We start from the raw sequence: 22580 nt of genomic DNA, 5'->3' as shown, positions 1-22580 counted from the left end.
TAGTTTTCCTTCCTTCTTAGTCACTCGCTGTCTCTGTATGTAGGTACATTTCTGATTGTCTGATACTCCATTACTTCACTATTGGCCTTTTTTAGTTTTTGACAAAATTGTACCAGTTTACATCCAACTGAAATGTAACTTTGGAGGGACTTTGTTTTCACAGCAGCTTACAGGAAATGAAATAAGGTCGAGTGCTCCCTCCAGTGGTCCGGCAGGTGTACTGCAGCCTCATAATGACGCACAGATCTTTAAACCAGTTACTAACCACTGTGGAGATTCAGAAGTCTTTATTACTTTTCTTCAAAGATCCACAAGTTGTGCATGTTTAAAACACATCAAAATGTACTTTTAACAGGTCTTTGTATTACACACACACACAGTAGGTAGACGGTGAAGGTTTAGCGCTTTCTCTGTACGTGCAAAGGTCCAGTAAATTAGCTTTTTCAGAAGTAAGTCGGTCCAGCAGCTGGAAGAAGCTCATCATTCTTATTCACGTGAACAGGATGTTGTACAAATAGGAAGATGCTCTCTACAAACATTTAACAGTTCATGACACAACGTAACCTCGCTGTGTTTTCTGGCAGTGTTAATCATTTCCAAACAAAGCTGCGTCTGCACGCTCACCTCTGACATCACAGAAACCTCGCGGATGTCCCTCACACTCACTGGGTGATCTGAAACCATCTTCGCAGTGACGTCTCGCCTGCTGGTGTTGGTGCTGCTGCCGCCCAGTGGCTTTGACCCCTGTCATCCCAGACATTATAAATAATAAACAGATCACAACAGAATTATGAACGGCAGCAAGTGGCCCGAGATGCTCTCCTCTTTTAATGAGATATAAAGCCTGTGATGTTTCGTTTGCACTTGGGCTGCAAACGCCTCTTTGCCTCATCTTTTTCTGTCGAGCTCCACTTTGTGTTGTGCAGCACATTCACGCAGACGGGAACAAAAACAAGCAAACGCCTGCCTGATTGGCCCAATCAACTCATCTATATGTGAAATTCGTCATTACGTCTGCACCACAATAAATCACAGCGCACAGACAATGCAGGCTTTAGTTCGACCTACACAAACTTGGACCAGGTTTCACAAACACCTCTTCAGATAATTTTACTATTTCTTGTCCTGTAAGTAAACAGAACATTGAGCAAATTTTAAATACACTTTCTGAAAGTCTAGTTTAATTATCACACTGGAGATATACTCATTTCCTCTGCACAGTTTAACGTTACTGCTATAATCGCCAAATATCAAATTTAATCTTTTAATTTGGGCCGAAACTGAAGGTGAGATTCTTCTGTTGTTTCAACCCTCTGAACATTATTTTCTTTCTTCTCTTCACTGGAATGCACACAGATATCTGGTCTTTTCTGTTCTTGATGTGCTCAACAGGACAAACAAGGCAACAAAGCAATTTTGGCACACTGGAACTCATTAGACTGGCCTCGTTACAAATTCACTTTAAGTACACACTGTAATTTACTGCAGAGGAGCTCAAAGTATGGCACAGTTAAAAAAACAAAAAAAAACAAAAAAAAAACCCAAACTGAACTGCTTCACATCCAGGCATAAATAAAAATGTGCCGGTTCAGTCGATCCGTATCATTAAAATACACAGTCCGGGAGGCTTTGATCAAAAGGAGGCTTGAGTCTCTTACGAGCCAAGTAGAGGCTTTTCTCAGTCAAATTTTAAAGATTTCTCATTGTTTGAAAGTTTACTTATGGCAAAATACAGAACATTGTTTTCACAGTTAAGCCAAAAAAAAAAGGCCGGTAGAAATGAGTCTGACCAACAGAAAAAGCCGGAGTAACAACACCTGTAATTCCCGAGTGTACCTACGGACAAACGTCACCACACGCCCGCATTAACAGCACAGCTCTAAAAGGAGGCAGCTGCACAGCTGAGGCTGGACGTACATCCGGCTGAAAAGTTCCTGCCCTCCTGTGCTGAGGTGGTGCCAGGCTGCCCCGCTTCCCTCAGGCCTTTCACCAGTGTCTGGACTCGATCAGATCAGCTCGCAGGCTCAGTCTCTTCAGCGTCTCGTATCCCACCACGATGAGCACCGACGTGGGCAGGGAGGAAATGATGCGGGCCGACAGCCCCTTGGTCAGTCCCCAGACGCCCTCCTCTGCCAGCAGCTGTTTGAACGTCTCGATGACAGACGCTCGTCCCTCCACCTGGAACAGACAGGACAATGTTAAACCATCTCTGTTATTTGTGTGACTGAAGGTTTGAAACAAAAGCTCACTAGAAAGATTGTGATCCAATCAAAAGTAAGATTGTTTAGTCAACTGCTGTTTCCAAACGTCACGGTCCTCAAAGGTGTGTCCCTTATCCTTGAGATGCTGATGTACAGCCGTGTCCCGTATCCTGTATATGTGCATCTCAAGGATAAGGGACACACCTTTGAGGACTCAAATGTTCACGTTCTGGACAAAGAAGACCGATGGTTAGAGAGGTGTGAAAGAGGCCCTCTATGTCCAGACTGAACAGCCACCCGTAGTGCAGCTTTGAGATCCCTCCGACTCACTGATGAGTCACACCTTGGCTCATGTGACCATAATGACACACATGATGGCACGATGTGTCAACGACCTTCAAGGCCACCCCCAAGGTGACAACCCCACTGGAGGTTAAATACCTGGAACTCCCCATCAGTCTTAGAACTGAAGAAGCCTTTCGGATGAGAGGTGAAACATCTTCGACAACCTAAAGATATCCAATTGCCTTCGCTTCTAGCACTTCAACTACCATGACCCGGATGACTGAGAACCCACATCGACACAAACTAAAATAAAAATTAAAAATACTAACATCTACACTTCCTTAATAAGTTGGCAAACTCAATCTGCTGAGGAAGATCATGTCGTTCAACCAAAAGCTCCAGAACGGCTTCTGAAGTGACCTCATGGTGAAATTATTTTGTCCATTCATTTTAAGGTGTATGAGTTTGTCCCATAAAGACGCACTTGTGTCTGAACCACAAGTAGGAAGTGAAGGTGCAGAGAAAACCAGCTGAGCTCCAGCTGCTTTTGTTGTTGAGAGGTCACTGCACTGAAAATGCAGACTGATGTTCTCTACTCCCACCAGCTGGCAGTGTCCATAAATACATGGTCCTCACTCTGGATTACCACAAATTTGTGTCGGTTCATTATTTGTCATCTCTTTGCATTATGTGAGTGAGGTAACTATGTGTACCTCTAAGTCTGTCTTCTCCATCCTTCCAAGAATAAAATGCTCCTGGCAGGTAAATACTGAACATTCACAGACTAGTTTTCAAAATATAACTCTAATCGCATTCTCAAATATCTCAGTGCCTCAACAGTAAATGCCAATGAAACTTCAGCTCTAACATCGCCGCAGTGATGGCACTCAGTGTGTACCTGAACTCTTGCTCGAACAACATCCATGGGGTTGGTGATGGTGGAGGCCGTGGCTGCTGCCATTGGTCCTGCCAAAGCCTGCAGAATCAGATGGGGGCACTCGCTCGGTGCCAACAAGGACAGCTGCTCTGTTAATGCAAACAACAAGAAAAGTGCGTTGAAATTTAAGGAAACTTTGGGTTCACTTGAGAAAAGCTGTAACTTGACTGAACTGGAACAGCGTCTGATCTAATTCTCTTTCCACTGGCCTTTTCAGATTGCGTTGGACAGTTTTGTGCTGCGTTATGATGCATGTGCTGCAGCTTTCTGTTCTCAACAGGGTTTCAGTCACACTCTCACAATACGAACAAGCTGCCATAAACCACAACTAACAGGCTGTTGACTTACCTGCATAAAAATGGTAAAAAGGCCACCACAGCGCACTGTTTGGGATGTACGTGAGCAGCGATGCCACATAGCCCCTGTAAAACCCCCTGAAGCCATCGGCTGCAAGAATCTGCACCGTAATGTCACGGGTTTGCCCGAAAGTCAGTCTGCGTTTGGTTGCTGCAAGCATCATTTTGGGTTTGGCCTTGAAGCGAGTCAGGTGTTGTCCCTGTCCTTGCATCATCAGCTGCTGAGACACCACATCTATGGGCACAGTGATGGTCTGGGCCACCAGGGACGCTGCCCCGCCCGCCACCACCGACTTCACCGTGTTGCTGGGTGAGTAATGGGACACGTACTTGCGCACCAGTTCATAGGTGGTGATATAAGCCTGTCCTGAGACCAGGGTGAACGTGTTGACCATAAAGCCACGGTACAGGCCTTGCACGCCCTCAGCTCGCAGGATTTTGCAGAAAGCATCAAAGGTGCCGGAGTAAAGCGCCTTCCCCTTCTGCACCTGGAGGCGAGTGCGGATGAGGCTGGCCGGGTAGACGGTAGCCCTGGTGGTCAAGGTCATGAACACACCCAGGGAGTAGAACTTCCTCTTGTCCAGGTCCTCCCATTCGATAATTTGGATCGCACCTTTCTGCTGCATGGTGCCGGCCAGGGCAGAGCTGGACCCCTAAAGCCAGCGATCAGCAGTCGTCAAACCTCTGACTGCCATCACACCTGCAACCAAAAAGATTCAGTCTTAGTACGATTAAATACAGAAACCTGCTGGGTTCACTAAAATGTTTATTCATTCAAATCGTGATTGCCAAGAGGCACTGCCACACCAGACAACACAATAAATCACTGCCAGACTCCCACACAACAGCATCATGAGCGCGACTGCAACTAACAGTCATTTCCATTATTAATTAATCTGACAGTTCTTTTCCTGCTCGGATGATGAATTATTTGATCTGTAAAATGTCTTTGTCTGAGTACGAGCAGGAAACCCAAACACAAGCTGGAATGAGTTAATATTGGACCTATTCTGTTTAAAATTACAAAAAAGATGATCATTCATACATCAAACTCACTGATGACTAATATTTCATTAACTGATGTATTAAGTAATCATTTCAACACTGTGGTAAATCACACAATGTGATCTGGTAGGATGTCCTGTTTTTATTACCACGCTGTTGTTATTGTTGATTTAAAATATAATTATACACCAACAGTTTCAGGTTTTGAAACTGTTATGAGCTGAACCTTGACTCTTGTGAATCACTACAATAAACAGACTAATTTCTACTCTTTGCATTCCCGATTTGCAACTAGGAAATTACGACCTTTCCGCGTTTGCTTACATTTAATAAAACACTCAATAAATCTCTGCAGAATCAACCGGACGCGGGGACCTGTTAGTGTGCTTACTTCACGTTCAAACACAGCTGCCGTTAACAACACGTAAGGGACAAGTCACAACCTGATGAACCTGACAGACCTGTCACCTCTCCCTTGTATTATCATGGAGACGCATCGGACAAACACGAAAAACAACGTAGAAAACATAAATAACGTGCCATCTCACATTAATCCATCTCACATTCGTTCAACGCTAATAGGACTAAAAAGGGAGAAGTGTGACCCCAAACGCACCGTACGGAGCAGAGCAACTTCTGCTCAACTGGTGTACAAAACAGCAACACAAAACCCCCATTTGCTCTCATCCACGTTTAACAACGCGTTAGCACTCGCACTGCATGACTAATCGGCCAATCTGACGTTTTTATTTTATTGTCCAGCGGCTGCGGGCGAAGCACGTGCAATGTCACAGCGTGCACACGCGCTGTCTGCTGGTTAGCTAACAACAGCTGTGCTACTTCAGCTGCGTTCAGGTATTTAACACCGATTGAACTTACCTGTCGCGGGTGGGTGGATTGGGGGGCTCGTGTAGCTCGGGTTCACCGTCCGGCTCCGCGGTCACTGTGGCGAAAGTGAGCTGCAGCTGTTAAACTCATACGACCTGCTCTTCTGCTACGAGGTGGGTCATGTCTTCCGTCCATTACTGCTGCGGGCAAACATTGTCAAAGGTGAAAGGTCATGGGCCGCGTTTACTGCAGCTACGTTGTTAATTGTATTCTCAAACGTTTCCTGAATAAAACTCTAAATAACCTTCGCTTTCAAGCAGCGACTGTAACGGTTGTATTTACTTAGCCTAGCGGTTTGTTTAACTTATGGTGATGCATTCAAGGTGCAATACAAACGTTGGAGTTTCACAAGACTAGAATAACCAATGAACAAACAACGCGTTAAATGTCTTAATATACGAAATATTTCAACATAGCAATACATCAATATTACAACCATTAAAAGCAAAAGTCCTGCATTTAAAGAAACTTACTTAAGTAACAGTATAAAGTATACCCACTATGACCAAAAGGTTTCAAAATACTCATTATGCAGTAGGGTCACTGCCATCATATTATTTTCTTTCTTTTTTTCCCTGCTGAATTAACATGCAAGCAGCATTTTAATTTAAGCATTTCAAAGACTGATTTGAACTATTCTATAACCATAATATTTTATAAAATAACGAGAGATTTAATTCTTAACTGATTCGTATCTGATATGTATATAGTCTGTATAGCAGTATATTGTACAGTGTTTGTGATATAACTATTTAATTTTGTTATTTTTAACGACTTTCAAACTGTTAATTTATAATTTTTTTTATTTTTGAAACTGTTTTGCACACTTTTGCTTTTTGCACTCTATTCTGTTCTTGTGAGCTGCCACGACAAGTGAATTTCAGTGCTGTGGAATCAATAAAGCTCATCATCTCTTATCACCATCATCATCTAAACTAAAATAAGAAAAGTATAGGAAATGGAAACTAAGGAGAATAAGAAATAGAAATTGTACAACAGCATTTGGAGACATAATTATAAGTACAGTGGTGCAGTTAAAGTTAGAGTGCCATGATTAATAACACTTGAGTCAACAAGTCTATGTAAACAGCACACCCAAACGAATTCGTAATGTATTAGATTCTAGTTTTTGTCTGCACTAACATTCAGATGTAACAGAAGTATAATATAGAATATACAGTGTAAAGTCAAGTGTAATGTAGGAGTACAACATAGTACATGAGGTTTTTTGTCTTTGTTTTTTTGATGACAATGTGGAAGCTTTTCAAAGCAAATTGAGTATATTAGATTTCATGTAGTTTATTTTGTATGTAAGTTAATGTAATGCTACGGCATGCCAAGCCACAAGCTCTTTTTTGTTATCGCGGACCAAGGGCCCTTGAATGCGGCACAACTCATTTGTAGTTTTTGTTAGCTGGTGAAAGGGGTTGAAAGACGGGCGCCGTCACGTGATACCTTGACGACAGCACTTTTTAAAGGCACAGTCCGTCATTAGACATGTACGGTCATGTTCACAAATTCACTCATGTATGTGTTGCCGTTTTGCATAATGACAAATCATCCATATAGCTCATTACAGTATGACTTGTCGACATCCCACTATTTTTGATTTTACAAGGATGTCACATCATATATTTATTTATTTATTTATATAATCTTCTTAACTTTTTTTAACTTATATATTTTTTGCAGGCTATAAATCATCTATCTCCTTTGCTGAACATAATATTTTAAAATGTGACCTTGCATTAAGTATTCTTCCTATTCTTTCTTATTGATATCAGTGAACTGACTCCAGTTTTGACTTTGGACATTTTTGCCAAATATATATTGTATATAGCACCAAAATTGAAAAAAGAAGGCTGCAATAATATTTTCTTAGATATGTTATATGCATGTAATGTATAATTTTAGTTCGCTTTGTTTGGATTTTTTTTTTGAACATATCTATTATATAATTATATAATATAATATAATTATATATATTTTTTTAACAGTCTGGTGTGTTTGTTGTATGTGGCACTGTGTCTTTTCTAAAGAGAAAAATAAAACCTCAGTAGATTACCTTACCGTCTTCTACATCACTGTGGCTTTTGTCAAGGCAAAGCAGGATGATCTCCGAGGATTAAAGAGTGTTTTCCATGCATGTCTTGGAGTTTAGGCCATAATTAATTTAGTGTTTTGATGATGACTTATTTCGTTTTATTTTCTCAGTAAATGGCGAGTGGGCGTGGCCGTAGAACTCTGCGTTCGGATTGGTCGGCTCGGTGTGCAGTCGTGAGAACGGGTCGTGTTGATTTCAGAAGTCATCATGGCGCTCACTTCCCCAGTCAAAGGTAAAGAGGTGTCTTCTGTTAACCTTACCTAACAAGCCGACTTCCCATCTGTCTACAATTCTTTAAGAGAGGAATCGATTAAGAAAGGCACCCCCCCCTCTGAAAATGGCTGCCGTTTGTATTTCGTTAACGTTACATAAAATGTACCGGCGTCAAACTGTTAGGAGACGTAAAAGCTAACATCAGTTAGCATGGCAGTGTTTGCTTTACGAACAAGCGATTGCTGTTAACTTAGCTAATGCCGCAGCTAAACGTGTCTTTTGCTCTGTCCAGAATGACACAACTTTAGCGTGCTTTCTAGCTGAAGTTCAGTTGTGTGACAATTTCTTTTTCCTTATCGCCTCAAGACGTTTAGCAGTCCCAGCAGTAGCACGATAAGTAGTGGGTTAGCGAGAGTGTGCTTCACGATAAGGACCTGTGTTAGCAACTCGAACCTTCGCTAGCTCTGTAGCTGTCTTCCATACTGTGTCATCGGGACGTTTTCAGAGATGATTTAACGTACGAGGATGTCGGCAGGCAGCATTGTCATCACCGCTCATACAGCCGTCATACCACGTCTGTTTTGTGATTTCATTGTTAAATCGATCGTAGGAACAATATCCAAGAAGACGAGGATTTCATCTATCGTAACGTCTAACGGAACTGTTGAAAGTGGGATTATGGGCCATCGTGAAAATGGCATTTTATCTGATAAAGGAAACTCCTAAATGATAGTGTAGAGTCGGCTCTGTAGTACTTTCCTTTAAGGTGGCCAACAATAATTTCCCGCAAGCCTGACATACCAGTAAAATAGGTTCTCTCAGTGGTTTTTCCTCAGAGGATCTCACTGGTGATCATCCAGTTTCCATCCTTTTGTTGTTTGTTGTGTGCCTGATTTGCATTTGTTTGTAGCTTTTCAGTTTTTTTGCATACATTTTTTCAGAAGAGGTGAGCACACTGGCAGACAAAATCATCTCAGTGGGTCAGGACATTTTGAGTGCAGGTTGTTGTCATAGATCGACAGATAGATACTTTATTTATCCCGAGGGAAGTTCAAGCATCCAGTAGCCCATTACAGCAGTGTAGATTAGTCAAAAGTAAGCAAACAAACAACCAAACAAGGCCTGACTGTTAGTGGGAAAAATAGACTAAACATATACTAAATAAACTAACATATGCTACATAAAGTACAATAGAGAAATGTGAAAAGTGGCAAAACATGGGGGTGACCTGCAAGCTGCTTGTGAATTATCTGACCAAAAAGAAGCCAAAGTCCACATAAAATGTTGAATGTATTATTTGATATGGCTGAACAGATGAATAAATGTTTAAATCACTATGCCATATAAATATGTTGTGTCAGTATTCCACTGCGATAAGAGCTTTGTTTCCAAACTGGTTTATGCCTGCCTCGGTAAATGGAGCTAAATTACAGCATTTTGTTTATTTGTCTTCTTCAGCAGCAGCAACAGCAGCAGTGATAATGATCTTGCTGCACTGCGCTACCGCTAGTGAAAGACTGTTTAGAGGAAATACTGCAGATGAAGAAGATATGGAACCTCTAGTGTGTCATTCACTATGATTTATGATCAGTTTGTAGGAATTCAACTAAGTCAGTTCTGTAATGAGTGCATTTACAATTTTTTATTAAGTTTTGGGAGGGAGGACAACTTTCACCTCTTGAGGATGTTCTTCTTACTGTATTTATTTCAATATATACATATTTATAATTTGGGAAGTCAACATTACACCACACTCTTTAAAAACCACAATATATAACTATTAGAAAAAAACAATGTGAGTGAACATTGGGCCAGGCTGTATTCTCTGCAGTTTCTTTTTCGTAATGATCACAAAAGTGTTGCTTTCAAAGCTGGTAACCTGAGAGCCAGAGTTACAGTGTGATGTCCTGTTGTGAGGACACTGAGTGGTGTTGTGCCAAAAGTCAACAGATTACTCTGTCGTCAGGGGCTCAGCATTTCCTTAGCTCCATTTTTACATCAAGTCTTAAAGGAGAATTTCATCGACTTTTAGCTGTTTCAGAATAAATTTACCAGCATTTGTCTTCTGGCCCAAACATGCCACCGTGTGAGTCTGTGCTGTCATGGAACACCAATCTAATAGAGAATTTTATTATTGTCAAAACTAGGGACAGGAAAGTTTTACAGCCAAATATATTTTGCAGGGTGCAGCAATCTCTATTTCCTAATCTTTTGGTGAAGGTTACCACATCCTATGTGAGCTCACTTTACTACGCTGAGACTTTGTTCAGACTGCAGGCAAATTGTATTTGTTTCTCAAATAAGACCTTTTTTGAAGGCCACAAAGGAAACCATAAAAATTGGAATCTGTTTCATTTCTCTTTTCTCTGCATTCGTTCGCTGCTCCCACTCGTCATATTATCCATTAAGTTTATTTACAGTACAGTCTAACTGAAAGAAGCTACTAATAACCACTAATGCCCTCCTCAAAAGTCCCAACTCACTTGCAGCCATGTGAAGCGTCATTTGCAAAAACCCAGTCAAGTTATTGTTTTGTTAGTTTTTCATTTTTTTAAGTTCAAGGAATATTTTAAGTTCAAGGCAATCCCCTCCTGAAAAGATAAGAGTTTTGCAAAGTTCAGTAAATGCATGAAGTTTCCAAGCTCAGTGAGTAATAATGTGTTAATTTAATCATGATCGCAGTATAGACCAGAATCTGATCGGAGGTGATCACATATGGAAAGTATTGTAGTTGTAATGACAAATATTTGTCTTTCCTCTTCAGAGCACCCGTATGGTCACCTAATCGACACACTGAACGAAGGCAGGATCAGGTTCTTCAACCCACAGAAATTAAAAGATCCGAGATATGGTAAGTTCAGGCTGTGTGACTAAAAGAAAGGCCAGGGAGTTTTTAAGCAGATCTGCTCCTCTTTCAACAACTTTTTTTTTTCATTCATTTTCTTCAGAGTAGCAGGACATCATACAGTAGAAATATATCAGCATGGTGGACCACACAGACCACATAAAAAGGCTTTGTTCCCCAGTAGAGTTTCCCAACATGGCAGTGTAACCACGTATGCTCGTAAAAGGTCTTAAAAAATATGTATAAATCTACCTGTAGATCAAGGTAATCTTTAAATTCAACGTTTAAAAGCCTGCATTGTTTTGGAGAGTGAACCATTAGTAAAGAATTACTTTCAATCACAAATTATGTTCTGTGGGAGGTGAAATCGTTTTTGTTTTCTGTTTTGCTTGTTCTGTGTAGACGCGCTGCCTCTGTCCATCCGTGTCTTACTGGAAGCAGCAATTCGTAACTGTGATGGCTTTTACACAAAAGAGGAAGACGTCCAGAACATCCTGGACTGGCAGCAGCAGCAGAATAAAGCCGAGGTGCCGTTTTCTCCAGCGCGAGTCCTTCTCCAGGACTTCACGTGAGTTTCACAAGCAAAGCTGCTCATCCATGTGAAGTCAGCACATTAGCTCTGGTGTCATCGTGATGTCTGTTGGTGTTGTTCATACATTAAGCTGTGATAAGTGAGAATCACCTTTGAGTTACAGTATATAAGTAGAGTAGTGCGGTCAGTCCCTGAAGGAAGGTTAGGTTTAAGTGTGTCCCTCTTCCTGGTTTCTATTGACAGTGGTATTCCTGCCATGGTGGACCTGGCAGCCATGAGGGACGCTGTGGCCAAACATGGCGTGGATCCCGGCCTGGTCAACCCTAAATGCCCCACAGACCTCATTGTAGATCACTCATTACAGATTGATTACAGCAAATGGTGTGTGTGCATTTCTGTTTTCTCTTTATACACTGACAATAAGAACATGGAGCTGAACAACGCACATCTGACTTCTGATCAGTGGATCTTTTTATTATTTTACAAAAAGCTGAATTACCTAATGCCTGTTCTTTTTTCCTGCAAAGTGCCATACAGAATGCTCCAAACCCAGGTGGAGGGGGCGGCCCAAGCCAGAGCCAGGGTCCTTCCCGATCCACGCCCTCCAGGCCTCAGTCCAGAGGAGGGTCACAGTGTGGGGGCCAGCGGGGCTCCTGTAGTAAAGCCGCCTGCAGTGACCCTCAGGCTTCCCCGGGTGGATCTCCAGCGTCTGTCCAGCAGATTGAGAACACGCCTCTCCTCTGCCCATTCCACCTGCAGCCTGTGTCTGAGTGAGTTTCACAGCAGGCTGTTGTTGATGACTCATGAGTTTGTAACACACAACATGCTGAACGCTTTGCATTCTGACTAAATGATTAAATTATGAGATGAAATGGTGGAAATTGCACTTTAGTTTGTCCAGGGTGTTACGTCTTAGATGTTCAAACTTTCAGTGGAATGTGAAGAATCACAGGGATGGTGATGCATGTCACTTCTTTGCATCAGCCCTTTTAAAAGAAGTTGTGCGAGTTGACGTCGCTTGCTCGATTTCCCCTTAAGCGTTTTTGCTATTGATTCTTATTGTTTTCTGCAGAACTGAAACAGCTCTGAAGAACCAGGAACTGGAACTGACCAGAAACAAAGAGAGGCTTCAGTTCTTCAAGGTACAGCAAAGAGTAAATATATATTTAATGCATCATATCAGACGATCAGAGGGAGAGAAGTGTCTTAAAGTAAAACTTTGACATTTTGGCGAAATATGCTTATTTGCTTTTTTTTTCTTGAGAGTCGGATCAGGAGATCCATAATGTCACACTCACGTCTGCACAGCAGATGCAGATCTCCTACCAGCAGCCGGTTAAAGCTGGACTCAGAATGCATGTGTCGTTTTAACTCATATATTAAAATCTCACCTCCAATTCTGGTTGTAAAATGGACAACTTGTGTTTCTGCTACCATTGTCTTCCTTCTGCTTTTGACTTTTTCTGCACTGTAAAGCGTTATTGCAATTAGTTGTTGCACCATGTCTGTTTTTGTTTACATCTGCTTTCCCATGAGATCCTTTGAGGTGATGCGTTGCTCCCTCTGGAGCAGTAATCTCAATACTGTAGTGTGTGTCGTGCTCTTGTTTTCGAGTCTTGCAGTGTGTGCATGTTAGAGTTTAGAGAGAGGAAAATCTGTTTCTGCTTGTGTGCATGATGCAACCTGGTGTCGAAATCGGTACGGATGTTAAAACTGCCGTAGCGTTGAGCCTGGCTTTCCTAGCGCAAAGACTGCAAACGAGGGAGGGAACAGCTAGCCTGGCTTGGTTCGAAAAGGTAGCAACATCTGCCTCCAAACACTTCTGAAGCCCACTAATTAATATGTTGTTTAATCCATGCAAAAACCAAAGCAAAGAAAGAAAATGGATCGTTCTAATAATTTTACGGAGGCATGTGATTAGCTATTTCCTGTAACTTCCTGGACACTCTGCTGGTTGGCAGCAACTTGTCCTGGTCCAGAAAAGGACCATAACAAAGCAGAACAAAACAAAACAAAACACAGACATGTGAATGGTGTTAATCTTCTGATGTAACTGCAAATTATTAAACTATTCCTTGGTGGAAACGGTGGAATTTTTAAAGAAGTTTTTAATATTCGTACATTCTTCATGTAAAATGTATTGTTTAACATATTTTATAACAGAGTAAACTTATTTTTAAAAAATTCTAAAATTAATTTTAAAAATATTTTTTAGAAACCTTCTTTCAGGGAAAAGTAACCCTAACCTTGGTGCACGTTGAGTTTTTCTAACTGCAACCCTCTTCTGATCTGTCGTCCAAACAGTGGTGTTCAAAAGCTTTTAAGAACGTGAACGTGGTTCCTCCGGACTTTGGTGCAGTCCACCAGGTGAATCTGGAGTATCTGTCCAGAGTGATCCAGGTCAGCGACGGTTTCATCTACCCTGACAGTGTGGTGGGAACCGATTCACACACCACCATGATCAACGGCTTGGGCATCCTGGGCTGGGGTAAACCCTTTTTATCCACTTGTTGACGCATTTGTTGTGAACTTCGTCAGTGCAACTCTACCATGTAATCCTTGTTCTTTAAACGCGTATTTTCCTCCACCAGGTGTTGGAGGGATCGAGTCAGAAGCCGTCATGCTGGGCCAGCCGGTGTCTCTCACCCTTCCTCAGGTGGTGGGCTGTAAACTGGTGGGCTCCATCAACCCCCTGACCACCTCCATAGACGTCGTCCTCGGCATCACAAAGGTAACGCCGCTCTGCTGTCCTCCATGTGGATTTTATTTTATGGCTGTGCAATGTGGCCAAAAAACCCTGATTGTTTAATCAAATAGACAGATTGAAGAGTATCCTGGTAATGACTGATGATGTGAATTGATTTTTTTTTTCTTCCCAGCACTTGCGGCAGGCAGGGATCTCTGGGAAGTTTGTAGAGTTTTTTGGACCTGGCGTCTCCCAGCTATCTGCTCCCGACCGAACCACCATCGCCAACATGTGCCCGGAGTACAACGCTACTGTCAGCTTCTTCCCCATCGACCGAGTCACACTCAAGCACTTTAAAAAGACAAGTGAGTGGCTCGAGTTACACTGACACTGTCTTAGTAGAGTTTCTGCTCGCATCCGCAAAATGGTCATTAAGTTATTCTTTTATTTATTCCCAACATTTTCATGCTCAGAAGTAGTTCCAAATCTGTGAGACAACAGCAGATTCAGTCGTAGCATTTTTGTTGATATTTTCTTCCAGATTTCACCACGGAAAAACTTGAATTGCTGGAGTCTTACATGAAGGCTGTAAAACTTTTCCGAAGCTACGAAGACGCCTCTGAAGACCCGCAGTATTCTGAGGTAACGTGTCAAAGCCACATCGATCTCCGGGAAACTGATACTGAACCAGCTGACAAGTGAGACTCAAAACTGCAGTCCTCGACAGTGGATTCAGTCACACAGCATATTTATATTTATGACATGAATATTAGTAAGGTGAAGTTTTGTTCTTTGTTGTTTTTTTTTAAATATTATTCCAATTTAATTGATTGAGAAGAGGAGACAGAAAGGAGTGTGAAAATCCGTGGAAGATCTTCACGACAGCCAAATTGGTGGCACAGCTGTCGAGGAAGATGGTTTTCCTTGTAAAGTGGAATTAAATCGTCTTTGTGCAGGTGATTGAGATCAACCTGAGCTCCATGGTGCCGTATGTGAGTGGACCAAAGAGGCCTCAGGACCGAGTGGCCGTCAGCAGCATGAAAGAAGACTTTCAGAAGTGTCTTGATGAGAAGGTAACAGACAAAAAGAAAAAACACAATAAATGCTCAGGGAAAACAAGTATGGCTCCATCAGATATTTAGTCTCATGGATATGCATTGTTGACATATTTTTTCACTTCCCTGCAGGTTGGCTTCAAAGGCTTCCACATCTGTAAGGAGAAGCAGGACATCCAGGTTCCTTTCCTGCACTGCGGTCAGGAGTATCAGCTGGTCCACGGCTCGGTGGTCATCGCTGCTGTCATCAGCTGCACCAACAACTGCAACCCATCTGTCATGCTGACTGCAGGTGAAGCACCGAGTCTGAAGACTAAACTGTGAAAATATGAAAATATTTCCAAATGTCATTTGCGTCCCTGAGTGGCTGCTTAATGCGGGGACGTTTGGGTAATGCAGCTGTCTTTGGGATTGGCAGGTCTGCTGGCTAAGAAGGCTGTGGAGGCGGGGCTTGTTGTCAAACCGTATATCAGGACCAGCCTGGCTCCTGGAAGTGGCATGGTCACTCACTACCTCAATACCAGTGGAGTCCTGCCTTACTTTAGCCAGTTGGGGTGAGCATGTGAACACACACACACACACACACACACACTCAGGTTTGGTTTTGGATGAGTTAACTTGGTTCTTTTGGAGGTTGTATCTTGTGGCACTGCTGTTGAATTGTATTGTATTACCCTGATGGGTGTTTCTATTATTTTGTCCACCCAGGTTATGTCAAAGAGAGCAGTTTAAAACAGAAACAACAGTTCTGCAAACACTTTCAGCAGCAACTTTACATTAAACTCCTTGAAGGGAGGATTTCTTGCATTCCGGTTGCATTAGACCGCATTAATTGGATTTAGCTCGATGTACCCAGTAAACCTGCAGCTGAGTGTGTGTATGAAGTGTAATCCAAGTTGCTGAATCTTCCAACGTCGTGTTACAAAACCCAACGAGACGCTTGTGTGTAAAGTTACTAACAACAGCTAGGAGGCTTTAAACTTCTAGCTAACGAGATAACGTGGGACCATTCAGACTTAAGGACCATCTTTCTTTATAAAGACTTTGGTAACGTGTCAGCTGGTTGCTAGAAAACCTCTATAGCCCCGTCCAATCAGAAGCAACCATGAGAACAGGGGATCAATGAAGCATCATGTACTGTAACTTTAAACAGCATATTAAACTTACACGCCAAGTGTTTGCAAATGCAGGTGGTTTATTTACATGTTCACACACCAATGAGATGTGTGTGTTTGTGATTTTCATACAGATCAGTGTGAACAGAAAATGTCTGTCGAACTTACCAACATTGTGTTGTTTACATTAACATTATTGCCATAATGTTTTGTATTTTTAATGTTTACTTTTGTCACTTGGTTCAGTTCATCTGGCAGTTTCAGTATTCAGTAACCGATGAAATCTGTCCACTTCAGAACTGGTTTATGTCAGTGATCTCCGCTCAGTAAACACTCGCCTTATGAAGAGCTGGTGCTGCCACATCATGAACAGGATTACATTAATGTTAGCAGTTACACAAGCTTACCTTGTTTATAAGCTTGTAAGCAGCTGTTTATGAGAAGACAGCTCTTTGCGGTTTCGTGGTGACGTGCGCACAGCCGTCCGTTTAGACATTTGTGTCTCATTTTAATAGCAGAGAGCAAACGGGTAACTTGTAAAGCATGGATTTTCAACACACAAGGTCTTTTCTTGGTATTTTGGTCATGATAGACATAACATACCAAGAGAAAAAGCAAAAGTACTGAGCACAAATGATTTGATTTCTTCACACCGCAGGTTCGAGGTGATTGGTTACGGCTGTGCCACATGTGTAGGGAACACGGCTCCGTTACCTGAAGCAGTCGTGGATGCAATCAAACAGGTGAGCTCCCCATACTGTGACATGAAGCTGTTTCTGTGGAGCTTCATACATCTCTCAACAGTCAAATCTTAATCATCTTCCACGTTTCAGGGGGATCTGGTGGCCTGCGGTATTTTGTCTGGCAACAGGCACTTTGAAGGCCGCCTGTGTGACTGCGTGCGTGCCAACTACCTGGCCTCCCCTCCCCTGGTGGTGGCTTACGCTCTTGCAGGGACTGTGGGAATCGACTTCGAGAAGGAGCCACTGGGTGAGGGAGGCAAACGTCAGGAGCTGTTTGAAACTGCTCTCCTAAAACCTGAGGGCCATTAGAGGATTTTAGGACTTACAGTCAACAGTTAGTGATCCAGTGTCTTGTGCAGACATGCATCAGCCACAGAAAAGGTGACAAAGGAGCAGTGTGGCTAGTGTAGGTCTAAACCTCTGTGCTGTCTGGTAGGGATGCTACTTCTTGCTCTTAAAGAACAAAAATGAAAGTGTTCATCAGGCTGAGCAGATGTTTCCAGCTGTTTTTATTATTGTTTGTTCTGTTGCTAACATCGAGCGTCCTGTTGTTGGAGCAGGTGTGACCTCAGAGGGGAAGGAGGTGTACCTCTGTGACATCTGGCCGTCCAGGGAGGAGGTCCAACAGACTGAAGAGGACACCGTCATCTCCTCCATTTTTAAGGATCTCAAGGGAAGGATGGAGGTGAGGACGCGATCTCTCGTTCCTTTCTTCATGTATGTCTAATGTCTGTTTTGTTTCACTCAAGGGAGTTAATGATGGCGTAAATGCTTTTTGTTCCCTCTGCGCTCCGTCTCCAGAAAGGGAACACGTTTTGGAACAACATTGACTGTCCAGATTCTGTGGTCTTCCCCTGGGATCACAAGTCCACATATATCCGCTCGCCGTCTTTCTTCAGCAAGTTGGTGAGTCTTCTGACCTTGTGTCCGGTAATCATTAATTCATATTGAAGTAAGTACAGCAGCAGCCTAAAGTGTCTCCGCTTGTCTTTGCGCGTGTCTTATCTCAGAGTAAAGAGGTTTCGCCTCCTCAGTCGATAGAGAGCGCTCACGTTTTACTGTTCCTCGGCGACAAAGTGACCACGGACCACATCTCGCCAGCCGGCAGCATTGCCAGGGTCAGCGCCGCTGCCAAGTACCTGCTGAGCAAACGGTCAGTTTCACTAACCTCAGCAGTTCTGGTGAAACCACCACATGGTCCACTGGTGAGCCTGTCTGTTCCACCGCTGTGGCCTGTTAGTGAAGAATGGGCCAATAGGTCAATAAAGAGTCTAAGCTGTTACTGGACACCTTTGTTGTTGCACAAAATCATATTCCTTTTACCCGTTGCTTCCCTCAGCCTGACACCGCGAGAGTTTAACTCATATGGCGCTCGCAGAGGGAACGACGCAGTGATGACCAGAGGAACGTTCGCCAGCATCAAGCTCCAAAATCGATTCATCGGCAAATCAGGCCCCAAAACTTTGCACATTCCTTCAGGCCAGACGGTGAGTGTAAACACGTGGACACCAGAGGAGGAGTCCACCTTGGACAAAGATTCTGTGTATTTCTTTACGAATTGGCTGATGCGAGCTCCAGTCCTGCACAAGCTTGGACAGACTTGTGACCTCTGAGCAACATGTCAACAGCATGTCCTCTTCCTGTTTGTCTCATCAGCTGGATGTCTTTGAGGCAGCTGAACGTTATCAGAGAGACGGCATTCCCCTCATCATCCTGGCGGGGAAAGACTACGGTTCTGGAAACTCCAGGGACTGGGTAGCCAAAGGACCATACCTGCTGGTAAACTGCTCTACTCACACTAGACAGTACAGGCAACAAGATGCAGCTTGAACGTGGCACGTTTGCAGTGCAGTAGTCACATTTCCCATTTACCTTATGTCACGCTTCTCTGCGGCCGACAGGGGGTACGTGCCGTCATCGCCGAGAGCTTTGAGAAGCTGCACAAGAACCAGCTGGTGGGAATGGGCATCATGCCGCTCCAGTTCCTGCCAGACCAGAACGCAGACTCACTGGAACTCAGCGGGAAGGAGAGGTTCACCATCACCCTGCCTGACAGCCTGAGTCCCAGGCAGCAGCTCACCGTCAAGGTGGGAAACGGGCGGTCGACCCTGAGCTGTGAAAGTGGCATAAAACAAACACGGCGCCTTCATGTTTTACTGACATTATTAAGCTGTTACGTGTAGCAGGTTATTTACATACACACCAGCCAGACACTAAGCAACATTATCCTGTCACTTTAGTCATGTTTACAACTACACAAAGTCCACTAGTCATTTCTGTTTATCTCCGTTTTGGCCTCCATTTCGCTCTGAATGCTTGACTGTCCTCACCGGCTGGCTGGTAACTTAAACGGGCTGCCGTGCTGTGCTGAGTGGTACAGCACAGCAGTAAGCCATAAAGTAAATGTACCGTAGAACCAAAACAATGAGGAAGAAGAGCCTAAAAGGTTTCTAACTAAGGCACTTTGATGAACAGCTTAGTGAACGTGGATTCTGTGTTCTCTTGCAGACAAACCAAGGAAAATCCTTCTTCGTCACCGCGCTGTTTGACACCGAGATGGATGTTAAAATTTTCCAGCAAGGAGGGCACTTTAGATACGTTGCTCGGACTTTTCTCTGAAACAGCCTTCAGCCCGGCCTCGCTCCTACTGAATGCGCCCGAGGTCCATGAACAGCAAGCCCCGATCATTTCATCATGAGTTCGTCTGGAGAGGGAACGAAAGACAGCCCGTTGGAGCAACGTGAGAGCTGATGATTCGCCTCAACATCACGAGATGTCACCTAACAGACCTGAGCCTGAACTGCTTCTCCCTCACATGGCACGCGGCTGTTTGTGCGTGTGCAACAGCAGCATTTCCCCTCACAAGACAGACAAAATAAAGGCAGGAAAAAGAGGAGTCATTCGCTCAACGAGGAGGCTGTACCCCAAACCGCAACGACGACCTTTGAGCGTCTTTTTTCGTGCGTTTTATTGACGGAGACCGAATTTGCAGAGCACTTTCCTTCATCAGGGACTTGAGCCAAAAAGCAGTGAATCCTGTTCTTCTTTAACTAATAAAAAACAAACAAAACAATCCTGCCTAGAAAGGTTGACATGGTGCTCAGTACTACAGCGTCAATACAGTGTCTTTTTTTAGGGTGCAGTAAAGCCAGTTTATCCCAACATCCAAGTAAATTGTCTGACTCGAGGAACTGCAGAAATGTGCAGTTGATTTCAGTTGCTCGCTTTTCTTATTGCGGCCAAACAATCTCATGTCTGTTCATATTTCTTTAATCAAATTTGCCTTTTGCAAACAGTACAGTTGCCACCTGATAAACTCAGTTTCTACTCTGTGGGAAATGTGAAATCCGCCTTTTAGCTGTCGCTTGTGTCGTCACTAAGCTCGCTGCATAAAGATGTCACCTTCTGCGACTGCTGCGGCAGGCAGGCAGGCGGTCAGTCAGTCAGACAGGCAGTCAGTCAGTCAGACAGTCAGTCAGACAGGCAGTCAGTCAGGCAGTCATGCCTCAAAGCAGCAGCAGCTTCTAAGTCTGATGAATTTTGTGTTTGCACACACACAGTATGACAGCGTATTATCAAGTTAAAAAGTTTAGTCACATGGTGCTGACATGAAAAGTAGTTCTTGTTGCTGTCGCTGTACGCTTGTCATTTTGATTTAGCTTTATTTTTATGTATGATTGAAAACAGCAGACTTGTCTTGTCTCCAGTGTCCAATTAAGTCCCTCTCGGCAGTCTGAGTCCTCGACCCTCCTGCAGACCCTCAACATTACAACGAGCAGAAATGTTTATTTAAAGGGGACCTCCGCGGATTTTTCGCACACCAAAATCTGTCCGCAGCTCTTGAGGAGTCGTAAAAAAGCGTTTTGTGGCTCCGGAGCCGCGTGAAATCCTCAGCCTCAGCGTGACGTCCTCTGAGTCAGTCGGCTGTCTGGAAACTACAAGTTTGAAAGGGAAAGAAAAATCTCAGGGGGTGTTGAGACTGAAAGAAGTGAGTCTGTTGGTCCCTGTAGCCCGCTCTGCTTGAGCCCTGACGTCGTGGGCCCTTGAGTGGCATTATGGGTAATATGCCAAATGGGTGCTGCAGTGAGACGAGTGAGTTTGGCGAAACTCGCACGTCATGTGTTCCACCTCCACACGCGGGTTTGTTGCCGCTGCTGGTGTGATCCCCCTTACGAGATGGTCTCTGGTTTTGCTTGTCCCAGAGTGGACGCTGATCCATGACTTCAAACCGATGCTGCCCAGGGCCACAAATGGCCCCCTTTCCTGCTTTCGGCTCTCCCTCATTTCCAGGGCCCTCGCTCAGACTCCTCCCACCTTCAGTCTTCATTTTGACAGCAGCTGCACCCTTGTGAAGTTTAGTGACTGTGTGTCCATGGACATAAAGACATAAAGACTCCTGGCAAAGTACTCAGACCTGCTTCTGTGGTAGTTCCCGTTACAGTAAGTGTCTCCAGGAAGACATAAGTAACAGTAAAATCTTAATTTAGCCATCATGAGCTGCTGGTCATATCTGAACAAGGAAGGCCTCAAAAGCAGCAAAACTTCTGAGTGACTTCACCTGAGAACGGTGCGTTTTGTCTGATTAGATGAAAAGAAAATCACTTGTAAGAGGAGGAATGTGCTGATGGACGGGCCTCAACATTGATCTGATGCTCTGTGAGAAGAGACTGTGAGACTGATTATTCACATGATCACTTTTAACCGCTGGAGCAGATCCTGTTTTGGCACAATGTGGCGATGAAAGCTGCATGGAGGTGACAGGTGTACGCCGGTGGATCAGTTCACTCGAGGAGATTCTCAGATCCATCCTACTGAGAAAGTGACTGATTGTCATCATTCACCAGCTCATACTGCAGTCTGGACTGACTGAAGTGGATTGTGAGTGATGGGACAGCAGCCCTGCGTACAACACAAGTGTTCTTTAGCTTGTATTTCATCACGACTGAAGTGCACTGGGGCACAGGACTCAGTCTTTGTGTGTCAGCTCTGTATGATTTAATATTTGTGCGCGATCAGACCATTTTGTTAAGACGATGGCACTCACTGAAATCATCCATCCAGTGTAACAACATGTCACAGGCTGGCCTCTTTATGCATATGTGTTATTATTTAGAGAGCATGAACAGAAGTTATTTATTGTTACCTACACTGCTCTGTAATACGTTGAAAACCATTAACTGCCTGGAACTGTTGCAAAAAAGATGTTTTGTTTTGTTTTGTTCATTTTAAGGGTGAGTAGAGACTGTGCTTTGCCTTGTCCCAACTGCCAAAAGGAGCTCAAGGAGCCGTCGTGTGAAGACTTGATGTGTGGGTGCCTCGTGTGTGAAGATCTCCCATAGTTTCAGTTACAGGACGTGTAGGTCCTCAGCCGGCCTCAGTCCGTCTTTCAGAGCTTGCCTTCATAGCTTGAGCAGGTTGTTGTAGTTTGTTCAGTGATGTCTGGATTGAACCGCATTGTGAATTGAAGCGGCAGCGTGAACGCGTCGCAGGTAGCCGCCGCCGCTTCCGCCGCTGCTGCGGTGAAGCGAAGTATTCAAACAAGGTGCGTGGCCGCACGCGTGAAAAGGTGTCTGTAATCATACTGTACATAGTTTTTAATAAATGGTAAAGCAGAG

The 22580-nt window shown here is 43.7% G+C and overlaps 2 protein-coding genes across 2 annotated transcripts; one reads left to right on the top strand and one right to left on the bottom strand.

Annotated features, from left to right (window-relative positions):
• Positions 1 to 272: 272 nt before the first annotated feature.
• Positions 273 to 5802, bottom strand: slc25a44a (solute carrier family 25 member 44a). The gene is made up of 4 exons (XM_046393873.1): positions 5664 to 5802; positions 3772 to 4479; positions 3385 to 3512; positions 273 to 2178 (listed from the first exon to the last, which is right to left on the bottom strand). Exons 2-4 carry the CDS (start codon positions 4403 to 4405, stop codon positions 1987 to 1989), a joined length of 954 nt encoding a protein of 317 aa, XP_046249829.1. The 5' UTR covers positions 4406 to 4479; positions 5664 to 5802; the 3' UTR covers positions 273 to 1986.
• Positions 5648 to 22580, top strand: ireb2 (iron-responsive element binding protein 2). The gene is made up of 23 exons (XM_046393856.1): positions 5648 to 5785; positions 7887 to 8008; positions 10754 to 10840; positions 11237 to 11402; positions 11610 to 11747; positions 11894 to 12136; positions 12439 to 12508; positions 13671 to 13854; positions 13958 to 14097; positions 14246 to 14417; positions 14594 to 14694; positions 15009 to 15125; positions 15240 to 15399; positions 15526 to 15661; positions 16881 to 16965; positions 17056 to 17212; positions 17526 to 17650; positions 17767 to 17871; positions 17976 to 18118; positions 18305 to 18452; positions 18622 to 18744; positions 18867 to 19052; positions 19474 to 22580. The coding sequence occupies exons 2-23, from the start codon at positions 7984 to 7986 to the stop codon at positions 19582 to 19584; spliced, it is 2922 nt and encodes a 973-aa protein (XP_046249812.1). The 5' UTR covers positions 5648 to 5785; positions 7887 to 7983; the 3' UTR covers positions 19585 to 22580.

Source organism: Scatophagus argus, chromosome 7 (genome assembly GCF_020382885.2).
Source record: "Scatophagus argus isolate fScaArg1 chromosome 7, fScaArg1.pri, whole genome shotgun sequence".
In the NCBI taxonomy this organism is placed as follows: domain Eukaryota; kingdom Metazoa; phylum Chordata; class Actinopteri; family Scatophagidae; genus Scatophagus; species Scatophagus argus.
The sequence above is the reverse complement of the archived record's forward strand: the minus strand, read 5'-3'. Positions and strand labels throughout refer to the sequence as shown.

Excerpts from the sequence above, each read along its gene's own strand:
- ireb2 (XM_046393856.1), top strand. The coding sequence starts at position 7,984 with ATGGCGCTCACTTCCCCAGTCAAAG. Across the intron at positions 13,855-13,957 it reads CTTGGGCATCCTGGGCTGGG|GTGTTGGAGGGATCGAGTCA; the intron begins GTAAACCCTTTT and ends TTCCTCCACCAG. Across the intron at positions 19,053-19,473 it reads GGCAGCAGCTCACCGTCAAG|ACAAACCAAGGAAAATCCTT; the intron begins GTGGGAAACGGG and ends GTTCTCTTGCAG.
- slc25a44a (XM_046393873.1), bottom strand. The coding sequence starts at position 4,405 with ATGCAGCAGAAAGGTGCGATCCAAATTATCGAATGGGAGGACCTGGAC. Across the intron at positions 3,513-3,771 it reads TTTTTACCATTTTTATGCAG|AGCAGCTGTCCTTGTTGGCA; the intron begins GTAAGTCAACAG and ends TTGCATTAACAG. Across the intron at positions 2,179-3,384 it reads TTGTTCGAGCAAGAGTTCAG|GTGGAGGGACGAGCGTCTGT; the intron begins GTACACACTGAG and ends TGTCTGTTCCAG.